The sequence below is a fragment of the Mesoplodon mirus genome (assembly GCF_964341445.2).
Source record: "Mesoplodon mirus genome assembly, chromosome: 5".
In the NCBI taxonomy this organism is placed as follows: Eukaryota; Metazoa; Chordata; class Mammalia; order Artiodactyla; family Ziphiidae; genus Mesoplodon; species Mesoplodon mirus.
This window is the reverse complement of record NC_138980.1, coordinates 57934951-57962776: the sequence shown is the minus strand read 5'-3', so window position 1 is coordinate 57962776 and position 27826 is coordinate 57934951. Positions and strand designations below refer to the sequence as shown.

Below are 27826 nucleotides of genomic sequence, written 5' to 3'. Positions count from 1 at the left end.
CGCCATGGTGGACTGAGGGCTTGGCTGTTTTGCCTGAGCGAGCAACAGCCCTCTACCACTGTGCTTTAACGCATACATCTCATGTGTTGGACTCATTTTCATCCCTGACTGAACAACTGCAACATTCAGTAAAGGGTCTGTGCAGCTCATTACAGCATCTGCTACAGCTGGATATTAGGGGTTCGTGTGTTGCGTGTGATAAGGATGTCGTTATGTTAGAAAACGCCCATATGTCTTTAAAGATGTATAATGGAGGAGTAAATGATATGTCTGGAATTTGCTTTTAAATATTTCAGCTAAGAAAAAATGAAAAAAAATGTAAAAGGACAGACGAAGCAAACGTGGCAAAACTCTCGATATTAGAATCTGGGTGATGGGTAGGTGGGGATTCATTGTTCAGTTCTCTACTTCTGAGGATGATTGCAAATTTGTGTACTATAAAATGGAAGTGTAAGAACAAAAATGATTCTAGGTAAGCAGGTGAGTCTGGTGCTAATGTTTAACTGAGTCTATGAAAGGCAAAATGTTGGTTGTAGCTCAATAAAAAGTGCTCACAGCTGATAAGAGCCTTGAAAGCCACTAGGGAAGATGTAAACTAAATTCTTCTTCAGTCTTCAAACCCTATAACTCTGACTTCTCAAGCAGGTTCATGGTTTCCCACTGGCTTGGGTACCCTCCTCCAGTGAAGGGTGGGGCCCGTCTGGGCGTGGATCCCCGCTTGCGCTACTGGACACAGCAGGACTTGGATGCAGGCGTGCCTCCAGCTGAGCCTGGTTTTCCCCCAGGCTGATTTCCTGCGGCTGCTGCAATCAGACAAGAAAGAGAACACACCAGATGAGAGGAGGCTGCAGCCGGCTTTCCCTTTGACCTGGTTTGGACCAAGAGTTGCAAACTCAAGGGCTTTCAGGGGCCCTATGTCTACCACTTAATTATTGGAATCTGTCCTACACTGGTTGAGGGCAGTCAGGGAATCCTTGCTGGGAGCCTCAGTCTTGGCAACCAGGCTTTGCTACTGCTCACAGTGTGACTTGGCCATGACACTTCACCTCTGCGGGCCTCAGTGCTCTCATACGTAGAATGGGGACAGCTAGGTCGTGGGGAGGCCCGAACAGGTCCACGTGTGTGAGCCTTTGCAGCCCCACCAGGCACGCCGTGAGAGCTCGGTGTGTGTGCGGTAGGGGCTCTCCGTCCTCCCCCTTCCACAAACCTTGGTTGGCTGCCTGCCCTTTCTGCTTCTCCTCCTCCTGCATCTTCATCTTGGCTTCATACTCGTCAGCGAGCACTTTCCACTCCTTGCGGTTGTTGGTGATCCCATCCAGCATGGGAGTGATCTCCTCGTGGAACCGGGAGAATTCCTGGAAGAGAGAGACAGAGCCTCTGGCGCAGGAGTCGAGCCCTGGGGTCCGGGTTCCATGTGAAGAACAGTGGGTCGTGTCTGCACTGGAATGAGCTGCCCGGGCGCGTTGCAGCTTCCGTCCCCAGCGGTGTGTGTGACGACACTGCAGGGCTTCTGGCCACAAGGTCCCATGCCTCTCCCGCTTGAAACCCTCCTGTGGCACCCCCTGGTTTTCAGGATGGAGCGCAAGCTGCTTCACAAGGCTTTCAAGCTCTCCAGACCCAGCGCTCTTCCCTGTCACCAACTTGAAGCCTCCGGACATTGCAAATCTGTCAGTTTCTGTGGGCTTCATGCCTGCTCTTCCCTTTGCTGGAACACTCTAACTTAGCCCTTCTTTTCCCTTGAGGCCTGCACTTAGACATCACTTCCTCAGGGAAGCCTCTTCTGATCCCCAAGGTAAGTCAGATCCTCTATTAGCAGCTCCCCAAACCTTCTCTTCCTACATCTCACTTCACTGTAATGACTCCCTTTGCCAGTCTGCCCCCGGAGCTGTGAGCTGGAGAGGGCAGGGATATCTCTGCTCATTCATTGGGGGTGGCCTTGGCCTAGTACAGGGTCTGGGGCACAAAGACAGTCAATATTTGCCGAGTGAAATCGGGATAGGAAGAGGATTCTTAAGGTCTCTTAGCTCTAAGAATAAAAGTAATGCCTTTGAGCACAGCACATGACAGTTTATGAAGTGCTTTATCTCCTTTGATCCTCAGAAACTCCTGCGAGGTGGGAAAATGAGACTCGTTACTCCTAGATTTTTAGGTGAAGAAATGGAGATGCAGATTGGTGGAGATTTGCACAAGGTAAGAATGGCAAATCCAGGGTCTACTGTGGAGTTCAGCCAGAGCCAGCTGTGCTCAAAGCTGCCTGGGTTCAGATCTAGATTCTGCCACCAGCTGTGTGACCTTGGGCAGGACACCATGAAATCAGGACAGTACCTCAGAGGGTTGCTGTGATAATGCACGTAAAGCACTTAGCCCAGTCTTTGTTGTTTTATATATTACTGATGATCATGAAGAGTGTCAGCTATGCTGCCCTGTTGCTCAGAGGACCCCAGGTAGTCTGCGTTATATCAGAGATGCACTTGTGCGCCCTCTGGGAGCAGAAGGGCTGCAGCTTATGCAGCAGAAAGAGCCCTAGACTAGGGGTCAGGCATCCCGGCTCTGATGCTGTGTGTAGCTGACTCCAGTGACCTGGCCCTGTGATTTCTCCTCTCTGACCTCTGTCTCCTCATGTAACATGGCCAAAATAAAAATAACAAATGAGAGGGGGGTGGCACAGATAACATGGATTGGGGCATGGTGGGTTTCTCAAGAGAGAGACTACGAAGTTCTAGATTATCTTTTGACAATTGAGTAACTGTGACCTGTCATATTCCCACAAGCTGGGGAAGTTAGGAAGGCATGTATCTGCTATGCTCCCCATTTCTCTGCCTGAAAACACGATGTGTCATTTGTCCCGCAACTATTTATTGAGCAACTAGGATATACGAAGCTCCGGGCTCTGGCCTGGGTATGCAGTCACACAGGCTCCTATGGGGCTGTCCTGAGGACCAAATGCCATTGGAGGTGAGAAGTGCTTTGTAAAGTATCACTCGTCACTTGCCAGGGTTTTTTAATTCCTGATGTCCTTTGGGAATCCCAGGCTCATCAAAGACATCTTGTTGGGCCTTTGAAAGCAAAGGACTTACCTTGTAGACAAAGGTGCAAACGAAGTCAATGAAGCCGACCTGAAGCTTGGGGAGTTCGTCCGCCTTGTTTCTGTCCATCATGGGCTGTCAGCGGGGGAGAAAGAGTTAACTGCACTGGGCTCCTCCTGGCCTGATGCAGCAAGGGGACCCACCCTACCAATGAAAGATTCTTGCAAAACAAAAACCCTCTAACTGGTCTCCCTGTGTCTGGTGGGAAACCCGCTGACAGTTTCAGCCAAGTTTATTTTCAATGTCCATAGGTTCTCAGCTTGACCAGGTCATCCCCTTGCATGGTCTGTGCTGTTAGAACAGAGCCAGGGGAGGTGGACTCCTAGACTGTCAGAACTGAAAGGGAAATCTAAGTTTTGGTGTTCACTTGTCAATCACTACTTAGCTGAGTGTGCTAAGGACACACAGCTTAAAGCAGGGTCCTCAAACTTTAGGAGAGAGCACATTGCTGGCCCACCCCCAGAGTTTCTGTTCAGGTAGGTCCAGGGTGGGTCTGTGGATTTGCATCTGTAATATGTTCCCAAGTAACGAGGTTGATGGTGGTCTCCAGGGACCATTCTTTGAGAACCACTGCATTAAGGAAAGGTCATCTCTGTGGTAAGGTCACACATCCCCGTGTCTAGGGTGAGGAGGCACATCTCTCCATCATGGCAAGGTCACTGCTCTCCACCAGGATGAGATCACATGCCCAGTATCAGGCTGAAGTCCCTTCTCTACTCACAATGGGATTCTGTTGCAGCACCGTGCGCTCCAGGTCACCTTGCTCCCAGAATTCGGCAGCAACCAGTAGAGCCACCTGCAACAGGCAGACACCCGTCATGGAGTCAAGCCCCAGCCCCAATCCTCCTACCCATGCTCCCGTCCCACGTGGGTTTCCAGCTCAGCAAAGACATAAACCCCACTCCTGCCCTGCCACCCCACTTTATGTCATCATGGGAGGGGTCCTCAGGTGATTGCCATGTCTTGGCAGAGGAGGATGGAGCAAAGGTGGGCTGCCTCAGGAGCTGGAGAATCCAAGCCACATTAGCTGCTGTCCCCAGTACTGGGATGCTCTTCTCTCGGGTCAGGAGGAGCGCATACCTTGCTCTGCACCTCCCAAGGCTTGGTGATGGCTGAGAGATCACAGGCGGTCATCATCATGGCCCTGCACACAAGCACACCCTCCATCAGTCGGGAACCAGTCATGGCTGTATATCTGGGTAATTCCATCTATCTCTCCTTTCTCTGCCCCTACTAGTAGGTGACCTCATCCCATGGTAAGAAGAGGGGTCACTTCCCCATTGCATCTGAAGGTCAGGCTTTGAAATCAAATAGAGGTTTAAATCCTGCCTCTGTCAGTTACCAGGGGTTTGACATTGAGCAATTAAACCAACTTCTCTATGCCTCAGTTTCCCATCTGTAATAATATTGGTACTTCCCTCATGGAGTGGGTGCAAGATTAAATGAGATAATGTGTGAAAAATCTTAGTATGGTGCCTGGATATAGTATGTGCACAATAAACACTGGCGATGATCAGGAACATATATTGGGTTTCTATTATGTGCCACACACTGTTCTAGGCATTTTATAGACATCAGTTTCATTTAAATCTCATCACATCCTTGGAGTTCCTTCTCTCCTGTCTAATATAGAACAATGTTTCTCAACCTTTTTCTCATCATCCTCCCTGCTCCACTGTCAAAGAGATTTTTTATTAGACATTTTTCCTATAATCGTTGTACCATGAAATTTTAATAACACAGACATACTGTATATCTGTTTGGAGGGCCACAGACCATTGTAATATCTAAGGTTTTTTGCTCCTCTCCCAAGAACCGCTTTTTGCCCCATTGAGTAATGCATGATGCAGGGAGAAGGGCGACCCTGGTCATTGTGAGGAAGCCTTACGTTAAGAAGTAGAGGAAGGGATTGAGGAAAGAAAGAAAGGGTTAAAAGGTAAGCACTTTTTTTTTTTAATATTTTGATTTGGATTTCTTTTTTTTTTTGGCTGCATTGGGTCTTCGTTGCTGCGTGCAGGCTTTCTCTGGTTGTGGCGAGTGGGAGCTACTCTTTGTTGTGGTGTGCGGGCTTCTCATTGCGGTGGCTTCTCTTGTTGCAGATCATGGGCTCTAGGCACACAGTCTTCAGTAGTTGTGGCACGCAGGCTCGGTAGTTGTGGTTTGTGGGCTCTAGAGCACAGGTTCAGTAGTTGGGGCACACAGGCTTAGTCGCTCCGTGGCCTGTGGGATCTTCCCAGACCAGGGCTCGAAACTGTGTCCCCTGCATTGGCAGGTGGGTTCTTTTTTTAAAAATAAATTTATTTTATTATTTATTTATTTACTGATGGCTGTGTTGGGTCTTTGTTGCTGTGCGCGGGCTTTCTCTAGTTGCGGTGAGCAGGGGCTACTCTCCGTCGCAGTGCATGGGCTTCTCATTGCGGTCGCTTCACTTGTTTCAGAGCACAGGCTCTAGGCACACGGGCTTCAGTAGTTATGGCACATGGCCTCAGTAGTTGTGGCTCGTGGGCTCTAGAGCACAGGCTCAGTATTTGTGGCACACGGGCTTAGTTGCTCCATGGCATGTGGGATCTTCCCGGACCAGGGCTCGAACCTATGTCCCCTGCATTGGCAGGCGGACTCCCAACCATTGCGCCACCAGGGAAGTCTCTAAAAGATAAATTCTTAAAGGAGTTTCACAATAATAGGAAGGTAAGACAGGTATTATTACATAGGTAGGTATAATATAAGACAGAAGGGAGGGGACATGGGAAAAGAATTGGAGAAAGAGGGAGGAATTTGAGAATGTGTTTCAGAGTCGGGGTGTAGTGGCATGAGCATCTGGGATGGGAATGCCGGGCCATGTACTATGGGCCTTAATTACATGCTGGGGAGTGTAGGTGTATCCAATAAGCAGAAAGAGCTTTTGAAGGTTGAGGGCCGGGTCATGACCTCATCAGAGCTGCTTGGAAGCACCTGTAGGATGGAGCAGACAGGAGAGGGAGGGAAGAAGGAAGGAAGGAAGGAAGACGCTGCAGCAATGTGGGCAGGATGGCAGGAGGACCTGACCTGCAGCAATACTCGCGGGCTGGAAGAGCATGGGGTCAACCTCACGTGGTAGAGTCAACCCGACTTGGTGAGATGATGGGCATGGGCTGGGGAGGGAATAGTTGGAGAAGGTTGGGGCTCTGAACCTAACTAGTGGCTTGGATGATTTTACAATTTACCAGCTGTATCTGGCATAGGTTACATAAGCTGGTCTGGACGGCCTGAGGAGTTATGAAATATTAACAGGTTTAACTATCTTTTTTTTTTTTTTTTTGCGGTACGCGGGCCTCTCACTGTTGTGGCCTCTCCCGTTGCGGAGCACAGGCTCCGGACGCGCAGGCTCAGCGGCCATGGCTCACGGGCCCAGCCGCTCCGCGGCGTGTGGGATCTTCCCGGACCGGGGCATGAACCCATGTACCCTGCATCGGCAGGCGGACTCCCAACCACTGCGCCACCAGGGAAGCCCTTAACTATCTTTGATTAAGTAAACCCTCAAAAACTCATAGAAATCTTTAAGTAAGTTTTCAGGAATGCATACATCTCTTAGAAACACCTTTATACTTTGTAATAACTTAGGAACACATGCCTGATGCTTCATGTTGTGTTGTAGACGCTATGTTTACCATCAAACACATTAAGCAAATGAATGTTTGGCTGTGAATCCAGGAGTCACTGGTTCCCTGCTACCCGTCAGTGTCTACATTTTAAGCCCACAGGTGTGGCTTCAGGAGAGCATTGGAGGTTTACTTCCCTTGGCTGGAGAAATCATGTGAAAATCACTCCCAGCAATTAGGGAAACAACTAAGTGTTTTAGAGATAGAGATTTGGTACGTTCCTGGGATGTGGTGGGGAAGGGGGCATGGAGGACACACCTGGACACCAGAAAAGCCAATCCAAAGCCTCGTGCCCTAAAGACAAGGCATTACATTCACTTCAGCACCACTGCCTTAGGTGTTCCGAGGCCAAGATGCTATGCTACACATTAGGGATCCAGAGGGGACTGCAGGGAGCTCATAGTCACTTAAGGAACATAGAAGGAATGCCAGCCGGGAGCCCAGTTTGGAAGCCATTTCAGGATCCAGACAAGATATGTACGTGGCAATAAAAGGAAGTGTCCAGATAGACAAGGCATTTAAGAAGTAAACTCGGGCTTCCCTGGTGGCGCAGTGGTTGAGAGTCCGCCTGCCGATGCAGGGGACATGGGTTCGTGCCCCAGTCCGGGAAGATCCCACGTGCCGCAGTGGCTGGGCCCGTGAGCCATGGCCGCTGGGCCTGCGCGTCCGGAGCCTGTGCTCCACAACGGGAGAGGCCACAACAGCGAGAGGCCCAAGTACTGCAAAAAAAGACAAAGAAGAAAAAAAAAAGTAAACTCAACAGCGTTTGGGGATAGATTAGACGTGCAAAGCGAGGAAGAGGAAGATTTTAGGATGAAAGAGAGTAAAGGACAACAGGGTTATTATGCAGAAGAGAGCAAGGGTAAGTCATGAAGACTTGCTGAGAAATTTGAACCTTATCCCCAAGGTAGGTGAGAGTCATCGAGAGGAGAGGAGGGGTGGAGTTGAATGGGAGAACAGTATAAAACTCTGTACAAGGCTTTGGAATTAGAGCAGTTCGATTCTCACTCTTGTCCTTACTTGCCATATCTAGAGCAAGTGACAATGTCTTTGAGTCTTTCTCTGTTCTTTGGTGAAATGAGATAAGCATATTAGGTTGGATCATATGAAATTCTGATTTTGTGGGTCAAAAACTGTCGTAAGTCAGCAACTTCACAGGGTTCAATGCAATTTGTCTGTCCTAGGGGTTACTGTGACCATCACATAAGACGATTTTATAAGTGCCCCCTGGTCCTCATCTTCATCGTTATCACCTTCATCACAATCACCAGGATGGGCTCCTGCTCACCTGGCCCAAAGCAAATGTTACTTCTGCTCAGCTGGGATGCTCAGTGGCGCTTCTCCCTGACCCTTGGCTGACCCCTGAAAGCATCCCAGCCGCCCTTGAGAGGCATTCAGATTCTTCTTGGAATTACACCTGGCCTGGAGGCTGTAGCCTGCGGGGAAAGTTTGAAGGGAGGCTGAGAAATCGGTGGGTGTCCGGGAGAGGGGCGGGTTGACTTGGATTCCAGTCCTTGATGTTCCAGGAATGCCTGTGTGACACTAGGTAAGTCACTTTGTCTCTCTGGGCCTCACTCTTTTCATTTGTAAAACACTAAAGCAGGAGCTGGCAAACTTTTTCTGTAAAGGGCCAGATAGTAAATAGTTTAGGTTTTACAGAGCATGTAGGCTCAATACTACTCAGTTTCATCATCGAGATGTGAAAACAGCCATAGATAAGTCAAGACAAGGTCAGTTGGTGCCTGGCATCCAGTCACCGGAAAGGTGACTGGGTAGGTGACCGGTGAGGCCTGAGCTGCGTGGCCCAGGGTTTGAGAGGGGCTGGAGGTTGTGAACTCACCAAGCACACTTTGCTGAGTGCTTACTGCATGCCAGGCCCCAGATAGATTCTGAGGATTGAGGATTCAGGAGTGCCACCCTGGAGGCGTTTACCACTGAAACAATTCTTAATCCATTAGCCCCACATTGTTGGGGATTTATGAGTTTTGGTTTGCAGTGTTTTCCGTGTCTTCGTGGTTTTTATACTTTCCGTCCAACCCTTCCCAAAGCTCCACTCTCTTGAACACAGTAAGTGCCTAATGTCAGATAGCAGCTGAGGTTGGAGCCGTGATGAGCTCATTGGGTTTAAAGTGGCCCTTAATTGCTGCTTGACTACAGCTGCTTGAGGAGAGTGATTTAGGATTTTGAGAATCTTGGCCACTATTTCATTACTTGCGGATGTATATTAGAAGTATGTATTTAGCACAGTGGTTGCCTTTTGGATTCAAGCCCAAACAATGTTTCTAAATTCTTTTTTTGGAGGGGGGATGTGGGGGAGAAGGAAGGATTTATGACTTGCAGCAAGTAAGGAGAACACCAGGGATCTTTTCCCAAAGTAGTGTCTCCCCCAACTGCAAAATTGGGGAAGTTTGAAACTAAAGGTGCATGCGTAAACTAAGGGTACATGAGAAGGCTTAAGCAGAGGAGAATTCAGCATAGAATCGGGGCGAAGGTAGACAGAGACCAAGCTTTAGTTGAAGTCAGGAGGGTCCACATCCTCATTCCATCCTTCGCCTGGGTGGGAGCCTTAGTTCCTGGTGTCAGGACTTGCTGAAGCTCAGGTTCTTTATGTCTCCTGGCAGAAAGAATTCAGTGGGAAACAAAGTGATAGATAAGAAGTGGATTTATTTAGAGAGGTACACATTCCATAGATGGAATGCGGTCCATCTCAAAAGGTGAGAGTGGCCCTGGGAGAAACAGTCCACAGACAGAGTGTGGGCCACCTCAGAGGGCAAGCAACTGTTTCTAAATTCTTAATGTTCATTACTAGATCGATGAATGGATGGAAGGATGGATGGGGGAGGGGAGGACGGGCTGCTCAGTAAAAAAAAAAAAAGACAGGGTCACTTATCTCTCAGGCAGTGCCTAGGGTTCAGGATACTTTTAGGGGCCCATGAAAATATTTAAGTCTTAATTTCTTTTAAAAAAAGAATATAGTAAATTTATGAATAATGAATGACTTCAGCCTGGATTATATTTGTCTTTATACCAACACAGTCATAAAATATGATTTTTATTTACTTATTTAAATGGAGGAAGAAGCCATGAAGGCAAAGGTGCCTATGACCCACAAAAGTCATAGTGTGGCCCTCCATACAAGGATACCATTTTATTTATGGGTACTGAAATTTGACTTCTTATCATTTTTATTTGTTAGGAAATATTATTCTTTTGATTTTTTTTTTTTCCCAACCATTTCAAATTGTAATCGCCATCTGAGCTCGTGGCAGGTGTCAGGCCTCACATTCTACCACTAGAGGACCTCTAATCCATGCACAGAAACCTTCCAGTGCATGGTTTGGTCAGACTATCCAGTGTGAGACCTGCAATTAGGTGGAGACGTAAAGGGTTTAATGACGAGTGAAAGTCACACCCCGATTGTGGAGGTACTGTAACATCTTGGTCCTACAGTAAACACACTAAAGTGGGGTGACCCAAGAGATAGCAAGAGATAGCAATGCAGGAGACTCACAAAAGTCAATCGGCTTAAGATGCCTCAAGGGTTGAGGTGAGTACTCCAAGATAATCAGAGCACAGGAGGGGGGTGTTGGGTTTTTTCCTCACAACAACCAGTTCTGTCACCAACTAGGTGTCCTCTGATTTGATTCAATTCAATTCAATACAATTCACTTCTTTTTTTTTTTTTAATTTATTTATTTGGCTGCTCTGGGTCTTAGTTGCAGCATGTGGGATCTTTTAGCTGCGGCATGTGAACTCTTAGTTGCGGCATGTGGGATCTAGTTCTCTGACCAGGGATCAAACTCATGCATTGGGAGCATGGAGTCTTAGCCACTGGACCACCAGGGAAGTCCCAATACAATTCACTTCTGACACTAGCATCAGACACTTCTGACACTAGGTTTGAGGACTTAGTCCCACAAAGCTACCCTTGCCTCAGAAGTCAGCTGCAAGTATCAGGTTCCCAGGTTACCCACACTTCTGACTTGACTGCAGAGTCAGGGGGTTCCCACAGCCCCCAGATTCAAAAATTTGCTAGGACAGCTCATAAAACTTCGGAAAACTCTTATTATACAGGATATAACTCAGGAATAGCCAAGTGGAAGAGATGCACAGGAGAAGGTATGGGGTCGGGGGTGCCTACAAGAGCTTCCATGCCCTTTTCAGACATGTCACCCTCCCAGCACGTAGATGTGTTCACTGACCTGGTAGCTCTAAGAACTCTGTTGTTTAGAGGTTTTTAATGGCACTTTTACCACATAAGCATGATTTATTAAATCACTGGCCGTTGGTAACTAATTTAGTCTCCAGTCCTTTCCCCTCCCCAGAGGTTGGGCTGGGGCTGAGAGTTCCAAGCTTCTAATGAAGGCTTTATCTTTCTGGTGATCAGCCCCTACCATGAAGCCCTCTGGGGTCCCACCAAGAGCTGCTTCATTAGAACAAGAGACACTCCTGCCAAGCCTATGACTCTTACTGCTGTCAAGGGTTTTAGAGCTCTGTGTTGGGAAATGGGGATAAAGACCAAATACGTATATCTCTTTATACCACAGGAAGAGCCTAACACCGTACCCCCTGTGAGCAACGCTGCACAGCATTCCACGTGTCTCAGCTCAGCCCCTGTGATAATCCATAAGGTAGGTACTACCAGTACCCTCTTTCAGCAGATGAGAAAACTGAGGCACAGAGAGGTGAAGTAAACTACTCAAGGTCAAACAACAAAAAGTGAGAAAGCTGAGACTTGAACCCAGACTCTATGGTGCCGAAGCCACAAGTGGGTAACAGGTACAATGTACCCAGGTATGAAGCAGCTCTAATTATGTGTCTAATCTCCTAATCGATGGACCAACTCCAAGACTGCTTTACAGCAGTGGTTTTCAACCAGGTGCAGTTTTTGCCCCTGGGGGTATTTGGCAATGTCTGGAGATATTTTTGCTCATCACAACTGGGGAGGAGGGGCTGCTACTGGCATCTAGTGAGCAGAAACCAGGGGCTGCTACTGGCTTCTACTGAGCAGAAACCAGGGGCTGCTACTGGCTTCTAGTGAACAGAAACCAGGGATTTCATCTAGTAAGTGAAATCTTAAAAGGCACAGAATAGCCCCTATAACAAAGAGTTGTTGTCCGCAAATGTCAATAGTGTTAAGATTGAGAAACCTGCTTTATAGATCTTCAACATTTTTCACTGAGTGCCTAGCTGAAGAATTCTGAAAAATGTTTACCTTCTTGTACATTTTTAAGTTGACATCTTGCTATTAAAATGATTACATCATTCTTTAAGTATAAAGGAATCTAAATAGCATAGCATTTTTATATCAACCATCAGCACGTCACCCATTTAAAAACAAAGAGACAAGCTTTTCTTTAAGAGTCTGGAATTTTAAAGACTGAAATATAGGATCAGAAACCATAAAACTCCTAGAGGAAAGTATAAGCAGAACACTCTGACATAAATTGTAGCAATATATGTATATATTTGGATTGGTCTTCTAAAGCAAAGGAAATAAAAGCAAAAAATAAACAAATGGGGCTTCCCTTGTGGCGCAGTGGTTGGGAATCCACCTGCCAATTCGGGGGACATGGGTTTGAGCCCTGGTCCAGGAGGATCCCACATGCCAGCAGCAGCTGGGCCTGAGCGCCACAGCTGCTGAGCGTGCGCTCTGGAGCCCATGAACCACAGTTGCTGAGCCCATGTGCCACAGCTACTGAGCCTGCGCTCTGGAGCCCATGCTCCGCAACGGGAGAGGCCACCACAGTGAGAGGCCCAGGCATCGTGGTGAGGAGTGGCCCGTGCACAGCAGCGAAGACGCAATGCAGCCAAAAATAAATAAATAAAATAAATAATATATATATTAAAAATATATAAATAAACAAATGAGACCTAATTAAACTTAAAAGCTTTTTCACAGCAAAGGAAACCGTTGACAAACCAAAAAGACAACCTATAGAATGGGAGAAAGTATTTACAACTGATATGACCAATAAGGGGTTAATATCCAAAAATGTAAAATAACTCATACAATTCAACATCAAAAAAATAAGCAACCTAAACAAAACAAAACAAAATATCCTGATTAAAAAATGGGCAGAAGAACTGAATAGACATTTTTCCAAGAAGGAAATGCAGATGGCCAATAGGCACATGGAAAGATGCTCAACATCGCTAATAATCAGGGAACTGCAAGTCAAAGCACAATGAGATATCACCTCACACCTGTCAGAATGGCTATCATAACAAAACAAAACAAAACAAAACACAAATAATAAACGTTGGTGAGGGTGTGGAGAAAAGGGAACTCTCGTACACTGTTGCTGGGAATGTAAATTGGTGCAGCCACTGTGGAAAACAGTATGAATGTTTCTCAAAAAACTAAAAATAGAACTACCTTATGACCCAGCAATTCCACTCCTGGGTATATATTAAAAAAAAACAAAAACACTAATTCGAAAAGATACATGCACCCCAATGTTCATAGCAGCATTATTTACAATTGCCAAGGTATTGAAGCAACCTAAGTGTCTGTCGACAGATGAATGGATAAAGAAGATGTGGTATGTATATACAAGGGAATATTACTCAGCCATAAAATGAAGAAATTTTGCCATGTGCAGCAACATAGATGGACTTGGACAGTATTATGCTAAGTGAAATCAGTCAGAGAAAGGCAAATATTGTATGATGTCACTTAAATGTGGAATCTAAAAAAAACAACAAACTAGTGAATGTGATAAAAAAAGAAGCAGACTCACAGATATGAAGAACAAGCTGGAGATATAGTGGTTACCAGTAGGGAGAGGGAAGTGGGGAGAGGCAATATAAAGGTAGGGAATTAAAGGTACAAACTACTATGTAAAAAATAAGCTACAGGATATATTGTACAATACAGGGAGTATAGCCAATATTTTATAATAACTATAAATGGAGTATAACCTTTAAAAATTGTGAACCACCATATTGTACACCTTTAACATATTAATATTGTACATCAACTATACTTCAATTTAAAAAAAAAGTCTGGAATTTTGCATTCTTCCTTTACTTCATAAACTTGTATTTCCAGTTGACTTCCCCCACAGATTTTTATCCTAATGTTTTTTTGTGTGTGTGTATGTATATATGTGTATAACTGTACACATATCACAGACATTCAAAAAAATATATATATGATACACTACCAAACGTAAGGTAGATAGCTAGTGGGAAGCAGCCGCATAGCACAGGGAGATCAGCTCGGTGCTTTGTGACCGCCTGGAGGGGTGGGATAGGGAGGGTGGGAGGGAGACGCAAAAGGGAGGGGATATGGAAACATATGTATATGTATAACTGATTAAATTTGTTATAAGGCAAAAAATTAAAAATATATATATATATATGAAATGTATTGATTACCCTTTCATACTTATTTGCAACCAAATATGTCCATTTGTTGAAATTATAAAACTAAACAATGCTGTCTTTGACCATAGGTCTCCAAGTGTTGAAAACTTTTATTTTGGATTGAGTTATTATTACACGCTTAACCAATACAATAAAATATATTACCTATTTTTATAAATTACTAAACACTCAAATATTTTTGGAAATTCATCTATTGATGAGATAGGATGGGACTATCTTTTTAAAATCAGTTAACAAATTGGGAATTCCCTGGCGGTTCAGTGGTTAGGACTCTGTGCTTTCACTGCTGAGGGCACGGGTTCAATCCCCAGTTGGGGATAAGATCCCGCAAGTCGCGTGGTGCGGCCAAAAAGAAAAAAAATCAGTTAATGAATGAATACTTCTTATTGCAAGACTGATTAGATGCAATAATTAGAAACCCTGGGAATGGAATTTTTGTTGCAATGTCATTCCATTCTTTAAATTCTTCCAAATTTATCTATCAGAAGCCCTCCCTTGGGTTTATAATGCCACGATTAAAAGAAACTTTGAGGACACCAGTATTTATTGTCCCTCTGTATGATGCCCCAGAGGTCTTTGCACCATAGACTTCAAAAAGGTTGAGTTTGCCTTTATTTTGTAACATGGGAGAAGAGTGAGGAACTGACCATGCCTCACCTACTGTGCTTTCTCCAGAAGATAATGTGAAGAGAGAGAACACTGATTCCCTTGGGGCCATCCAAGCCTATAATTGTCTTGGAAGGCTTTGGGAGGGGTATGTGTGCTCAGTGAAGACTTCCGCTTAAGACTACTTTGGTTTTACAATGATTGAAGAAGTCCTGCCTCTGGCTTTTCAAAATTTTTTGAAACCCTTAATATCATTTTTTTTGTAAAGTCTGCATGACATTGCGTTGTGTGAAAATACCATAATGTATTTAACCTAGTGCCCCATGATGGTTATTTAAGGTTTTTTCAATATTTTTTGTGATTACGAATAATGCTGCAATGAATAACTTTGTGCATACTCCTTGAAGCGCATGTGGGAGAAAATCTGGAGGGTAAATCCTAGACGTGGGATGGCTGGGTCAAAGAGTATGGCCGGTTACAATTTTGATAGGCATTGCCCTCCGTAAAACTGTCCCTACTGGGGAGTTCCCTGGTGGTCCAGTGGTTAGTACTCAGCGCTCTCATTGCCATGGCCTGGGTTCAATCCCTGGTCGGGGAACTAAGATCAAAGATAAGCAAACTTTAAAACACACACACACACACACAACACACACACACACACAAAAAAAAACAATAAAAACTGCACCTATTTACATTCCCACCACAGTGAATAGGATTGCCTGTTGCCCCTCACTGCCCAACACCATGTGTTAGCAAACATTTAATCTTTGCCAGTAAGAGGGATGAACAATTATATCTCGAGGTACTTTTATTTTGCATTTCTCTCACTATGGGTAAGGTCATCATCTATTCATATGTTTACGTCCCACTGTAATTCCTTTTCTGGATATCTATTCATGCCATTTGCTCTTTTTTCTGTGGGATTAGGCTTTTTCTTGAATTGTATTAACACTACTAAGGAAATTAGCTCTTTTTCTGTCAGAAGCGTTGCACATATTTTCCCCCAGTGTATCATTTGCATTCTGACTTTAGCTATGTGTTCTTTTGTGTGTTGCGCAGAAATCTCTAATTTTTATGTAGTCAAATTTATCGATCTATTCATGTCTTGAATTTTATGTCACACTTAGAAAAACTTACTCTTTTTAATTCTCCCGTGCTTTTTTCCTCTCTCCATATTTTTAGTTTGTTTTCTCATTATTTTAAAATCCTTGATTCATCTGGAATTTATTTGCTATAGGAGTGAAATAGGGATTTACCTCTGTGGTAGAATATGAAATATATTTGGTTTTTGTCCCTGGTTCCGCACACAGAGCTCCTAAAACTCTTGAAATTTCCTGAGTGATAGGAGTGTCTTATCCTTCCCAAGAAGCCCCCTTTGGATTTATGCTAATAAGGTGATATAGGGCGACTTAGGGTAGGGTCCCTAGGTGGGTTCAGGTAGGGCTGGTCACCAGAAAGACTAAGTGAATAGAGGGATGGAACTTTCACCCCCACCTGCTGGCCTCTTGGAAAGGGTTGGGAGGAGCTGCAGATTAGGTTTTATAAAAACTCTTGAACTATGAGATTTAATAAGCTTCAGGGTTGGTGAATACACCCCAGTTCCATGGGGATGGAAGCCCCTGCATTCAGGACCCTTCTGGCCTTACCCTATGTACCTGTTTGGCTGTTCTTCTGTATTCTTTATAATAACCTTTATAATAAACTGGTAATGTAAGTAAACATTTCTCTGAGTTCTGTGACCCACTCTAACAAATTAATCGAACCCAAGGAGGTGGTCATGGGAACATCCAATTTATAGCTAGTCAATCAGAAGCACAGGCAACATGAACTTGCCATTGGTGTCTGAAAGGAAGCCAGTCTTGTGGGGCTGAGCCCTTAGTAAGTGGGGTCTGACACTATCTCTGGGTTGATAGTGTGAGAATTGAGTGAAATTTGTAGGACAACCAGTCAGTGCTCACTGAGAACTGGAGAATTGCTTGCTGGTCTTGGAAAAAACAACAATCAGACCACCTCATTGTCCCAACACCATTTATGAAATTATCCCGTTCTCCACTGGCAGAAAATCCACTTTTAGCATAGGCATTGTCTTTTGAGTCTGTTCATTGACCTGTCCTTCTCATGCCTAGGATGGAACTGCCTTCAGTTCTGCTGGTCCCTATTATTTCCTTTCTCTTTCAGAATTTTCTGGCTCTTTTTGCATACTTACTTCTCATAAGGATTTTGGAATTGGCTTCCTAATTCTTCCCAAAATAAAATCGATATTTTCCTTGGAATCACTTTAAATGAATAACTAAATAGGGAGAATAGACAGCTTTTCTAATAATAAGACCCCCTGTCCAAGAACTTGGTGTTCTTTCTAGTCATTCAGTTCTTCTGCAGCACCATTTTGAAATGTCCCGCAGGGCAGCTCCTGGTCTGCCCGGGAGCAGCTGTAGCCAGTGTGTGCCTCCTTGTTCAGTGGTGCAGGTCACCCTGCTCCCCAGTATAGGAGGACCTTTGGGGAGGCCTGCTTGGACAACTTCAAAGCTGAGGGAAAGACTGGCCACTTGCCTAGTCTTCCCTGAGCCTGTCCCAGCAGCTGTCCCTTCTCTGTTGCAGGGACTTGTTAACATTTGTGACTTAATTAAACCTCATCTCCACAGAAGCATCTGGGGATAAACTAACAACACCTCTTTGGGTACTGGGTCAGGACTTGTTTCCTTTGACATCAACACCCAGGACCTGTCACAGGGGAGCCAGGGACCCCTTGGCTTGGGCCACATGTTCAAAAAAAAGCCTCAGATTTACACTTCTCACCCCATCATCAATTGAAGTGACTCATGGAAGCACACTGAGAGAAACTAAAAGAAGACATTCACCAGAAAACTTAAAGTTGCATCCCATTACCAGACCTCTGCCAGCAAAGCGCTAAATATTACACAAATCATGGAACTAATTTGTGAATTGCACAGCTGTTTTGCAGGCCATTGCCATGTATAAAAGAACACTAAAGAAATTAAGCCTACAGATTTTGAGTGACATTTAGCTATCACTCAAACCATAATTGGTATAATGCTCTATGTTTTATCAAAAACTTTAAAGTTACATCACTTTACCACAAAAATTCTGCATTTTAGGATAGAAATACTTCAAATAGTGTACTTTTTGTATACTAAGAAGTAAAACGATAGTATACTGTCTTGTATTTTTGTGTTAGAGTAAAGATTAAACATATAATTTCTGCAGTGCTGTTTTGGCATAACTTCTTTGCTTCATATGTCAGAGGCCTCCATAATGGAAAGTGTCCCAGGGCTCTCTTGAAGGCAGCAAGGCCTGCCAGTGCAGAATTTTTCCTTATGACCCCGGGCTTAAGGGGATCAGGGTTTGAGCCCTGTCTCAACTCACATAACGATTTCCTTCCGTGTCTGATCCAGCATCATGTACTGCGTCCACTCATGTTGAGTCTCATATGTCTTAGACTGATCCACGATCTTTTGGAACATTGTCCTCTTCCTACAAAACACACCAGTTTGTTAAAGGAGCACATCTTAGAATAAGGCAACCCCTGGCCTTCTAATGTTGGCTGTTTCAGACAGAGGCTAATTAAAACAACGTAATTTAAAAAAAGGTGAAAAGAACCAACGCCTGGGAGTGAAGACCTAAGTTCTAACTCAGACTCTACCATGGATTTGTTATCTGATCTTAGCTAATCTTCCCCTAGATCTCAGTTTCCCCATCTGTACAATGGGGGTAAAAATATCTAACTCATAGAGCTGTAGTGAGAGTCGATGTGTCCATAGCAAAAGTATGGTGCCTGGCGCAGAGCATATACTAAATCAATTAGAACTGTGGCGTTCATTATCATTATAATCATTGCTATTCTTTTTTTTTGGCCACGCTGGGTGGCTTGCGGGATCTTAGTTCCCCGACCAGGGATGGAACCCGGGCCCATGGCAGTCTTAACAACTGGATTGCCAGGGAATTCCCTAATCATTGTTATTCTTAAAATGAAGAAGAAACACCAACTTGAAATACAAGGCGAGGTCTGTAGCAATGATCGCGATGTCCATCATGTGGATTGCATGCTCATGCTGCCTGCGATTGAGGTTTTGAAAGATATTCAAGCTCTAAAGAGAAAACCATAGGAGAGATATAAGAAGTGATGCTGGCAGTAAAGTTGCTCAACTACTGATGGCCGTCCCAGGTGATGGGAGAGGCAGCCCAGGCCAATGCCTGGCCACACTCAGGCTTCTTGTGAGATGGGGGCTCCTTCTCAGGCCCCAAAGCCAGTGCTGAGGGCCCTCATCCTACCTCATCTCTCAGCAATGTTTTGCCAAACTCCAAATGGTGTCTTTCCAGGATGGAGGACCCATGGAGCTTGGCCAGTGGGTTCTGGGATCTGAATGGGAGAGAAGGAGAGAGACACAGAGAGAGTGAGGATCAGTATGAAATGGCTGAGGTGAAGGCTAAAAACATCATCCATTCCTGTCACCTCCTAATTCTGCAGGCAGAGAGGTTGAAGTTCAGGAATAAGAAGGAATTTGCCACACAGTAGGACAGTGGGAAATAGGACTAGATATAGGGTGTCCTGACCCTCAGGCTTTAGTTTTCTCCACATTTGACTCTGGGCCTCTTTGAGGTCGTGCACTCCCTAGAAGTGTGGACCCTTATCCCCAGAAAAAGACACAAACACAGTGCCACATGCAATTTTAGAAACTTATTGGCCCAGTGCCAATCCATGGACATTGGCACTGGGCCGTACTTTGAACATCACAAAGCCCCAGATCCTCCATACCTGATCCTTAGGAGAAGCCACTGAATTCCCACAAGCAATATATTTATTCATGTCTTTATTCAATAAATATTTGTTGAGCCCTTTTTATGCGCCAAGCACTGAGATCAGTACTTAGCTTCCCACGAGGTAAAATGTAAACGCAATCTCTAACCTTGGAGCAGCAGGCAAGAACTGAGAAGACTCAGAGAAGCATGTTCTAGGACTTGTTAATGACTTACAGGCTGTGGGCCCTGGGAAGAGCCTCAGTTTCCTCATTTATAATATGGGTATCACACTCGTCCCTGCTCTGCCCAGCCCACAAGGTGGTCATGAGGGTCCCCCAGAACATGGTTCAAGGACTCTGCTTCAGAGACTATCTAGAATATAAGCTCTGTGAGGACAGGGACTGTGTCTGGTTTGCTCACCCTGGTACCTCCTTTACCTAGCCTAGGGCCTACCACAATGGTGTTAGGAGCATTGTAAACCCAAGGTGAATAAATGAACCGTTCTTTTGCTAACATCTTGGCTTGAATTAATTCAACAGGTAGGAAGGGAAGGAGAAGAGTGAAGAAGTTTAATATATTAGTTTCCTGTTGTTGCTCTGACACATTACCACAAACTGAATGGCTTAAAACAATAAAATTTTATTATCTTACAGCTCTGGAGTTCAAAGTCTAAAATGGGTCTGCAGAGCTGCTTCCCTTCTGGAGGCTGTAGTGGAAAATCTGTTTCCTTGCCTTTTCTAGCTTCTAGAGGCCCCCTACATTCCTTGGCTTGTGGCCCATCCTCCATCTTCCAAGCCAACAGTGTAGCATCTTCTGTCCTCTCTGACATCCCCACCACCTCCCTCTTATAAGGACCCTTCTGACTATGTGGGGCCCACTTGGGATAACCCAAGATAATCCCTATATTTCAACATCCTTAACTTAGTCACATGCATGAAGTGTTTTTTTTTTTTTAATGTAAGGCAACATATTCCCAGGCTCCAGGCATTGGGAGGGTCATTATTCTGTCTATCACAGGAGTTTACCCAGATCCAAAGGGCAGGAGGAAGTGGGAAGCTGTGGACTGCGGACTTCTCCTTGGCAAGCGAGTCTATCTGAGACCCATTCAGATCTAGGTAATCAATCCTGGAGGCAGGAGGTAGAGAGGAGGGCCAGTAAGCACTGACTCACTTCATTTGGTAGAGATTGTTGGTGCCTCTGTGGTCAATGTCATGGCAGAAGGCGGCGGTGACCATGGCCAGGGCCTCCAGGTCTGTGAAGTATTGCTTCAGCTTTCCAGTCTGGAAGAGCAGTCAGAGATAGCACTCACTCCTTTCTTGTGGGGGTCAGAAGCAGGGCTGAGAGCTCAGGTGTGAGGGGGAGGGCCTGGAGCTTGGAAACATAGGTCCGATCTTGGCTCGACCCCTGGCGCCACAGGGTGACCAGATGTTTGCCGGGACTCAGGGGTTTTCTGGGATGTGGGACTTTCTGTGCTAGAACTGGGACAGTCCCAGGTAAATGGGGCTGGTGCGTCACCTTACTCCTGAGTGACCTTCGCTGGTTGCATCTCCCTCTGGGCCTCAGTATCTCATTGTGCACACTCAAGGTGGAGGGCGTCAGACTGGATGATTGTTGAGAAACTGACAGCCCTCGAGTTTTAGGATTTAGAGTGTTTTTGAACATGACCAGACTGGTAAAGCGAACCTTCCAAACCTGGTCTACCGATTCAAGCACAGCCCAGAAGAATTTTTCCCTGAGCATCTTGCAAGTACTTAACTCCTTGTTTGTGCAGGGTGTTGGAGTCAAGGGTGGAAAGAGCCCTGGGAAGGTGATGCTAACTCTGTGACTCTAAGAAATAAATCAAGTCTAAGGGGTGTGTTTTTCACCCTCAATGACAGCCTAGCCAAAATTCCTTCCTCCTGGCCCTAGAGCTTACTCTGCCCTGACCATTCCGGCCACAAGGGAAAGGAATGAGGATGAGGAGGCTGGGCAAGGGCAGAGATGTGTGTCATAACCTGGATGGGAAAACACTTTTAAATGAAATATAGAAACTGCAAACCCTCTGAGACAAGAAGACTGACACATACACATAGGTATGTCCATCCACGGACACAGTAGCACTGAGTGTAACAGTGAAAGATCGAAAACAACCCCCATGTCCAACAATAGGGGAGCTGGGTAAAGAAATTATGGTCTACTTAAACAATGCAGAGTACTCTGAAGCCATAAAATTAGATCATGGATAAGCCTTAAAAACATTCAGTGGAATAAGTCAGACACAAAAGGACAAATACTGTAGGATTCTACTTACGTGAGATACCTATAATCAAATTCGTAGAGACTGAAAAAGTAGAATGGTGGTTGCCAGGGGCTGGGGACAGGGGAAATGGGGAGCTGAATTAATACTGTTGTTTAGGGCTTCCCTGGTGGCGCAGTGGTTAAGAATCCGCCTGCCAATACAGGGGACATGGGTTCGAGCCCTGGTCCGGGAAGATCCCACATGCCGCGGAGCAACTAAGCCCGTGCGCCACAACTACTGAGCCCACGAGCCACAACTACTGAAGCCTGAGTGCCTAGAGCCTGTGCTCCACAACAAGAGAAGCCACCGCAACAAAGAGTAGCCCCTGCTCGCTGCAACTAGAGAAAGCCTGTGCACAGCAATGAAGACCCAAAAATAAAATAAATTAATTAAAAAATATATTGTTTAATGGGGACAGGGTGTCTATTTGGGAAGTTGGGAAATTTCGAGAGATGGAGAGTGGTGATGGTTGCACAATATTGTGAACATACTTAATGCCACTGAATTGTGCACCTAAAAATGGTTAAAATGGTAAATTTTAGGTTATGTATATTTTACCACAATAAAAATATATTTAAAGAATGTGATCAATATATTTATATATTTTCAAATGAAAAAAGCATGTTACAGAATAATAATATTTAATTGGTTATGAACAAAATAAACTTTGTGTATGTGTGTGTGAACAAATATGTCTCAATGCTTCTTAGAAGAAAATCTTGAAGGAGTTGTGTCATGGTTTTCTCCAAATACTGGCTTGGGGGTGGGAGAAGAATGTAGCTTTCTTTTACTTTTTATTTTATATACTTCTTGGAATTCATTTATGCTAAGCATGTACTCTTTTCGCATTTTTTTTAAAAAAACAGTAAGTAGAAGAATGATGCCGCTGCTGCTAGGGGAGCTGCACGAGGTCGTCCCAGTGTGGCGGGAGCTCGCAGCCACCCGCGATCCCACCCACCACGCTGCCCAGATGCCGCCACCGCCGTACCACCAGCAAGGAGAACATGGTCTGCCCCACGTTGAAGCCGTGCCGCCAGTTGTGGTAGGTGATCCTGCGGTAGCCCTTACTCAGGGAATATATGAACCGCACCAGGGCCTGCGAACACATGCACATCAGTGAGGGAGCAGCATTGCGCCAAGTCTGGGTGGCGGGGGGGATGCTGCCTGCTGGACCCCAGATGCTCCAGCCCCCACCCTCGACCACGTGTGGGAACTAGCAATAGATGCAATAGGCTGTGAGAGCACTTTGCAGACTGCTAGGTACTATGACAATGGACGTGGTTATGAAACAAGGCCCTGGGAGGAGCTTAAAGGAACTCTACTGGAGAAAAATCAAAGGGGTCTTTAAATCACTGGTTCTCAGACTTGAGTGCACGTCTGAATCGCTCCGGGCTGTGGGGAGGCCTTGTGAAAACAGTTTCTGATTCCTTACAGCTAGGAGTGTGTGTGTGTGTGGCGGGGGGTGGGTGGGATGGTGGGGCGCGCGCGCCCATGCGCCCGTGTTGATCCGTTTTCAGGTGATGCTGATGTGCTTTGGGGCAACACATTTAGAACCGCTGCTTTAATCAGAGAAGTCTGGGAAATTCTGCACGCGATATACCCCCCACCTCCACCTTTTGATCCATCCCCGTCCCCCTAGATGCACAGCACACCTAAGGAATCCTGCAGGGGAAAATGTCCTGTTTAAATGGATTTAACCCACTTTTCCCACTCTGTTTGACTGTAGGACCGTTTTTGGCATCCCATTTATCCATAGTCTTCAGAACTCAATGCCTCAATACCCACCTTGAGAAACACCACAGTTCAGAGGAACCATGTGTCTCTTTTCTGATAAATGACGCATCTGTGCGATGTGACTAATGCTTTAAATCCTAAAAGCTGAGGGTACACTCTTTTTAAGGCAGTTTACAGATTTTTTTTTTTTAAGGCAAGCAAAAAAGAAACAGGGAAAAGAAAAAGGGAAATCAAACATTTGTTTCGACCTCACCTCCTGAGGAATGTGAAATTTATCCACCACCCTGAGCTCATAGTACATCTGTATTCCACATTTCACCAGCTCCAGTTCCGTCAGGGGCAGGTCGCTGAAGTGGAATTTATTAATTTCATACTTCTCTGCATCTGGCAGCTGTTCTTGCTGTGTGAAACATGGAGTCAAGTGACTGGGACACACGAAGAGTTCCTGGGTCCCTCTCCTATCCCCCCAACCCAAGCCCTGTCCCTATCCCGAGTCCGCTGGAAGGATCAGAGCAGAGTGGCAAGGGTCATGCTTGGCAGAGACACTCCCCGCCCATGCTTGGGGCACACCCTGCTCTTGTAACAGGTCAGGGCCAGTGCTGCTGCCCAGCTCACCAGGATCTCAGCCAGTTCTTCTTCCTCGCATTCCCACGGCTCCTTCCCATACACTTCTCTGGTTTTCTGCCGGGGCCCAAAATAGCAGAGAAAAGAATTAGTTTACTACATCTAAGGTCTAAATATATCTCTACTTTTCCATTTCCTTTTTTCTTCTTCCACTAAAGTTCTTGCAACAGAGCTACCAACTCAGAGAGGCTGTCATTCAACATTTATTGACAAGTAAATTCAAGGTCATGTGCTTTGGAGCCATGGAGCCGTTCGTGCATACTTGAGCTCTGCCAGTTACTGGCTTGGATCTCCCAATTCCTCATCTGTAAAATGGGGATAATAAAAGTACTTAACTGGCAAGTTAAAATTAGATTATGCGAAGTCTTTTTTTTTTACATCTTTATTAGAGTATAATTGCTTTACAATGGTGTGTTAGTTTCTGCTTTATAACAAAGTGAATCAGTTATACATCTACATATGTTCCCATATCTCTTCCCTCTTGCGTCTCCCTCCCTCCCACCCTCCCTATCCCACCCCTCTAGGTGGTCACAAAGCACCGAGGCTGATCTCCCTGTGCTATGCGGCTGCTTCCCATTAGCTATCTATTTTACGTTTGGTAGTGTATATATGTCCATGCCACTCTCTCGCTTTGTCACAGCTTACCCTTCCCCCTCCCCATATCTTCAAGTCCATTCTCTAGTAGGTCTGTGTCTTTATGCCTGTTTTACCCCTAGGTTCTTCATGACATTTTTTTTCTTAAATTCCATATATATGTGTTAGCATACGGTATTTGTCTTTCTCTTTCTGACTTACTTCACTCTGTATGACAGACTCTAGGTCCAGCCACCTCATTACAAATAGCTCAATTTCGTTTCTTTTTATGGCTGAGTAATATTCCATTGTATATATGTGCCACGAAAACACTCCCATTTACCATTGCAACAAAAAGAATAAAATATCTAGGAATAAACCTACCTAAGGAGACAAAAGACCTGTATGCAGAAAACTATAAGACACTGATGAAAGAAATTAAAGATGATACAAATAGATGGAGAGATATACCATGTTCTTGAATTGGAAGAATCAACATTGTGAAAATGACTTTTTTTTTTTTTAAACGTGGGTTCTTAGCTTCAAGACCAGGGATCGACCTGATGCCCCTTACAATGGAAGTGCAGAGTCCTAACCACTGGACCGCCAGGGAATTCCCTTATGCAAAGTCATTTCCAAAAACATATATGCAACTAAATTAAATAACGCATGTAAATCACCGAGAGCAGTGCTTAGCACATAGTAAGTGCTAAAATTAAGTAATGCTGTTGTTGATATTGTTATTATCGCTGACTGGGGGTGTGGAGTCCTTGCTCATGGTCCTGGCTCTTCCTCTCACTTACTGTGTGACTTGAGACAAGTTCCTTCCCTCTCTGGGCCTATTTCCCCATGTGCTACAGGAGGGGGGAAGCTGGACCCAATAACTGATTTCAGATTTCTTGATCTAGAGTATAGTCTATTAACTTTTAACTGGTTCACTGAAGCTATGCCTCCATAGGGTCTACATATCCATCATTTGGCTTAAAATTATGGACAGAGACAAGCAAACCATGGGTCAGTTCATCCATACTGGATGTTTTCTCCTTTGGATTTATCAGTTATTGGGATCAAAATGATCAAATTTGTTGTATCTTCCCGGCTTAAGAAATGCCCTCTGAAAACATTGGTTTATGTTGTTTCAACTTGTACAGTGTATAAACCAAAGTCTTGGGAACTCAGCTGGGCATCATATCCAATGCCCTTTGGCTAATTCTGTTTACTTCTAAAATCTTGATCTTTTTGAGACCAAAATCCCAGGGATGGTGGATCACTGATTCTCACATATCTTTGAAAGTCTGTCATCCTATTTCCCACCCAGGTGGGATTTTCCTCTATAGCTTCCCTGATATATGATCACCCAGCCTATGCTTAGATACCTCTCATGATGGGGTGCTCACTGCCTCCCCAAGGCAGCCCTTTCAGCACAGTGATAATTTGCTCATTATCCTGAATGCTAAATGAGACCTATTTAACAAGCTGGGTGATTTGGGGACAAACTACTTCCCCCTTCTGGGGCTCAATTTCTTCATCTCTACAATGGGGGTAAAAATTCTTACCCTGGGACTTCCCTGGCGGTCCAGTGGTTAAGACTCTGAGCTTCCAATGCAGGGGGTATGGGTTCGATCCCTGGTCAGGGAACTACAATCCCACATGTCATGTGGTACGGTAAAAAAAAAAAAATCCTTTCTCTGCCCACCTTACTGGGCTAGTGTAAGCATCCTAAGTGTGAAATTACCTTATATACTGTACAGTGATGAAACTATGTGAGGGCTTCCTACAAACATCTAACCCCCTCTGAACTATTTCTTTGCTCAGAAAGATTGAGTCTTCTAAGTGAGCTGACCTCATGGAGCGAGGCTCTGAGCAACTGACCATGTCCATTGGTCTCTCAGATAGAGCTTCCTCTCAGAGTAGGGACTGTGGTTGGTGACTCCATCTCTAGTACCATGTTAGCCCTGAGCACAGAGAAAAATGGAGTTTCTAGAGCTGTTAAGCCAAGGTCTGGTTCTAAGACTGAGATAACCCTGCAAGGGACAGCTGTCCCCAGAGCAGCCATTTCTAGAGTAGAAACAGGAAAAAAACCACTACTCACCAAGATTTTCTGGATTTCTTCATTGTCACACTTCACATGATATTTCACCATGTCTTGGAAAATATCCTTCCGGTTTTCAAGTTTGTTCATTGACTCGTAAGTGTCAGGATTTAAGACAGACCAGCCCAGGAATTGAGTCAAAGACTGAAAGGAAAGAGGAAGAATCAGAGGCAGAACATCCAGGTTTGATCCTGCCTCTGTAACTTAGGGCAAGACTCTCTAAACCTCCATTTTCTCAGCTACAAAATGGGTTTGATTCGCTGTGTGCTGCCCTCCTCAAAGAGGTGTTGTTAGGATAAGATGAAATAATGGATGGGAATGCACTTTGAATAAAGCTCTAACACACATGAAGCACCATCCTGATGTCTAATAATTTCACAAAAAGGGAAAGTGTTGTGCGTATGTGGGGACATGGGCTATAAGTGAACTCTCTGTACTTTCTGCTCAATTTCACTGTGAACCTAAAGCTTCTCTAAAAGGTAAAGTTTATTAATCTTTTAAAAAAGGGAATATAGATTTCTCTGACAACTGCTGCAGTACAGAAGAGAGAGCAAAGAGAATAAATGTTGAGTCAGGAAAGTGTCTACGAGGTGAGCTCCCATCCCTCCTGAGCTGGGGCAGCGGCACGCAAGGGCCCCACCACGTGGCTCTGGAAGCCAAGTTCGTTGGTGAGCCGACTCTGAATACCACGTCTAGAGGCCTCCTCAAAAACCATACCTCCATGAGGGTCTCATCCATTTCATCAAAGGGTTTCCCATCTTTGCGATTGTAAAACGTGGCCACCCCGACAATTTCTTCCTTCTTGTTCACAATTGGCATAGAAAGGACATTTTTAATCATCCATCCTGACTCATCCAGAGGCTCTTTCTGCAAGAGAAGAGCCAGAGTAAGTTTGCTTCAGGTACCAGGCTGCAGAGGCATCTGTAATGGACTTCATGCTGCATTAGGACCCTGATTGGCTGAGGGAGTGGCAAGAGGTTAGACCTTGTTGGGTTTTGCATGATTTTAGTCGCCAAGCGCCATGAGCAGGTTGCCCATCTGGTGG

General features: G+C 45.1%; 1 protein-coding gene across 2 annotated transcripts in view; it reads right to left on the bottom strand.

The window, feature by feature from the left end:
• Window positions 1–723: 723 nt before the first annotated feature.
• The window catches only part of PDE6A (phosphodiesterase 6A), a gene marked incomplete at its 3' end in the record, with an annotated part of 67016 nt that continues 39913 nt past the window's right edge, over window positions 724–27826 (bottom strand). For both annotated transcript variants that reach the window (XM_082622541.1, XM_082622542.1), the window contains 14 exons: window positions 27499–27648; window positions 26782–26925; window positions 24108–24173; window positions 23746–23892; window positions 22747–22854; window positions 20651–20760; window positions 19013–19100; window positions 18728–18828; window positions 18107–18214; window positions 4167–4230; window positions 3808–3882; window positions 3078–3161; window positions 1208–1355; window positions 724–803 (listed from right to left, as the gene is read on the bottom strand). In XM_082622541.1, coding sequence (XP_082478667.1) covers window positions 724–803; window positions 1208–1355; window positions 3078–3161; window positions 3808–3882; window positions 4167–4230; window positions 18107–18214; window positions 18728–18828; window positions 19013–19100; window positions 20651–20760; window positions 22747–22854; window positions 23746–23892; window positions 24108–24173; window positions 26782–26925; window positions 27499–27648 — 1473 coding nt within the window. The remainder of the gene's footprint in view (window positions 804–1207; window positions 1356–3077; window positions 3162–3807; window positions 3883–4166; window positions 4231–18106; window positions 18215–18727; window positions 18829–19012; window positions 19101–20650; window positions 20761–22746; window positions 22855–23745; window positions 23893–24107; window positions 24174–26781; window positions 26926–27498; window positions 27649–27826) is intronic.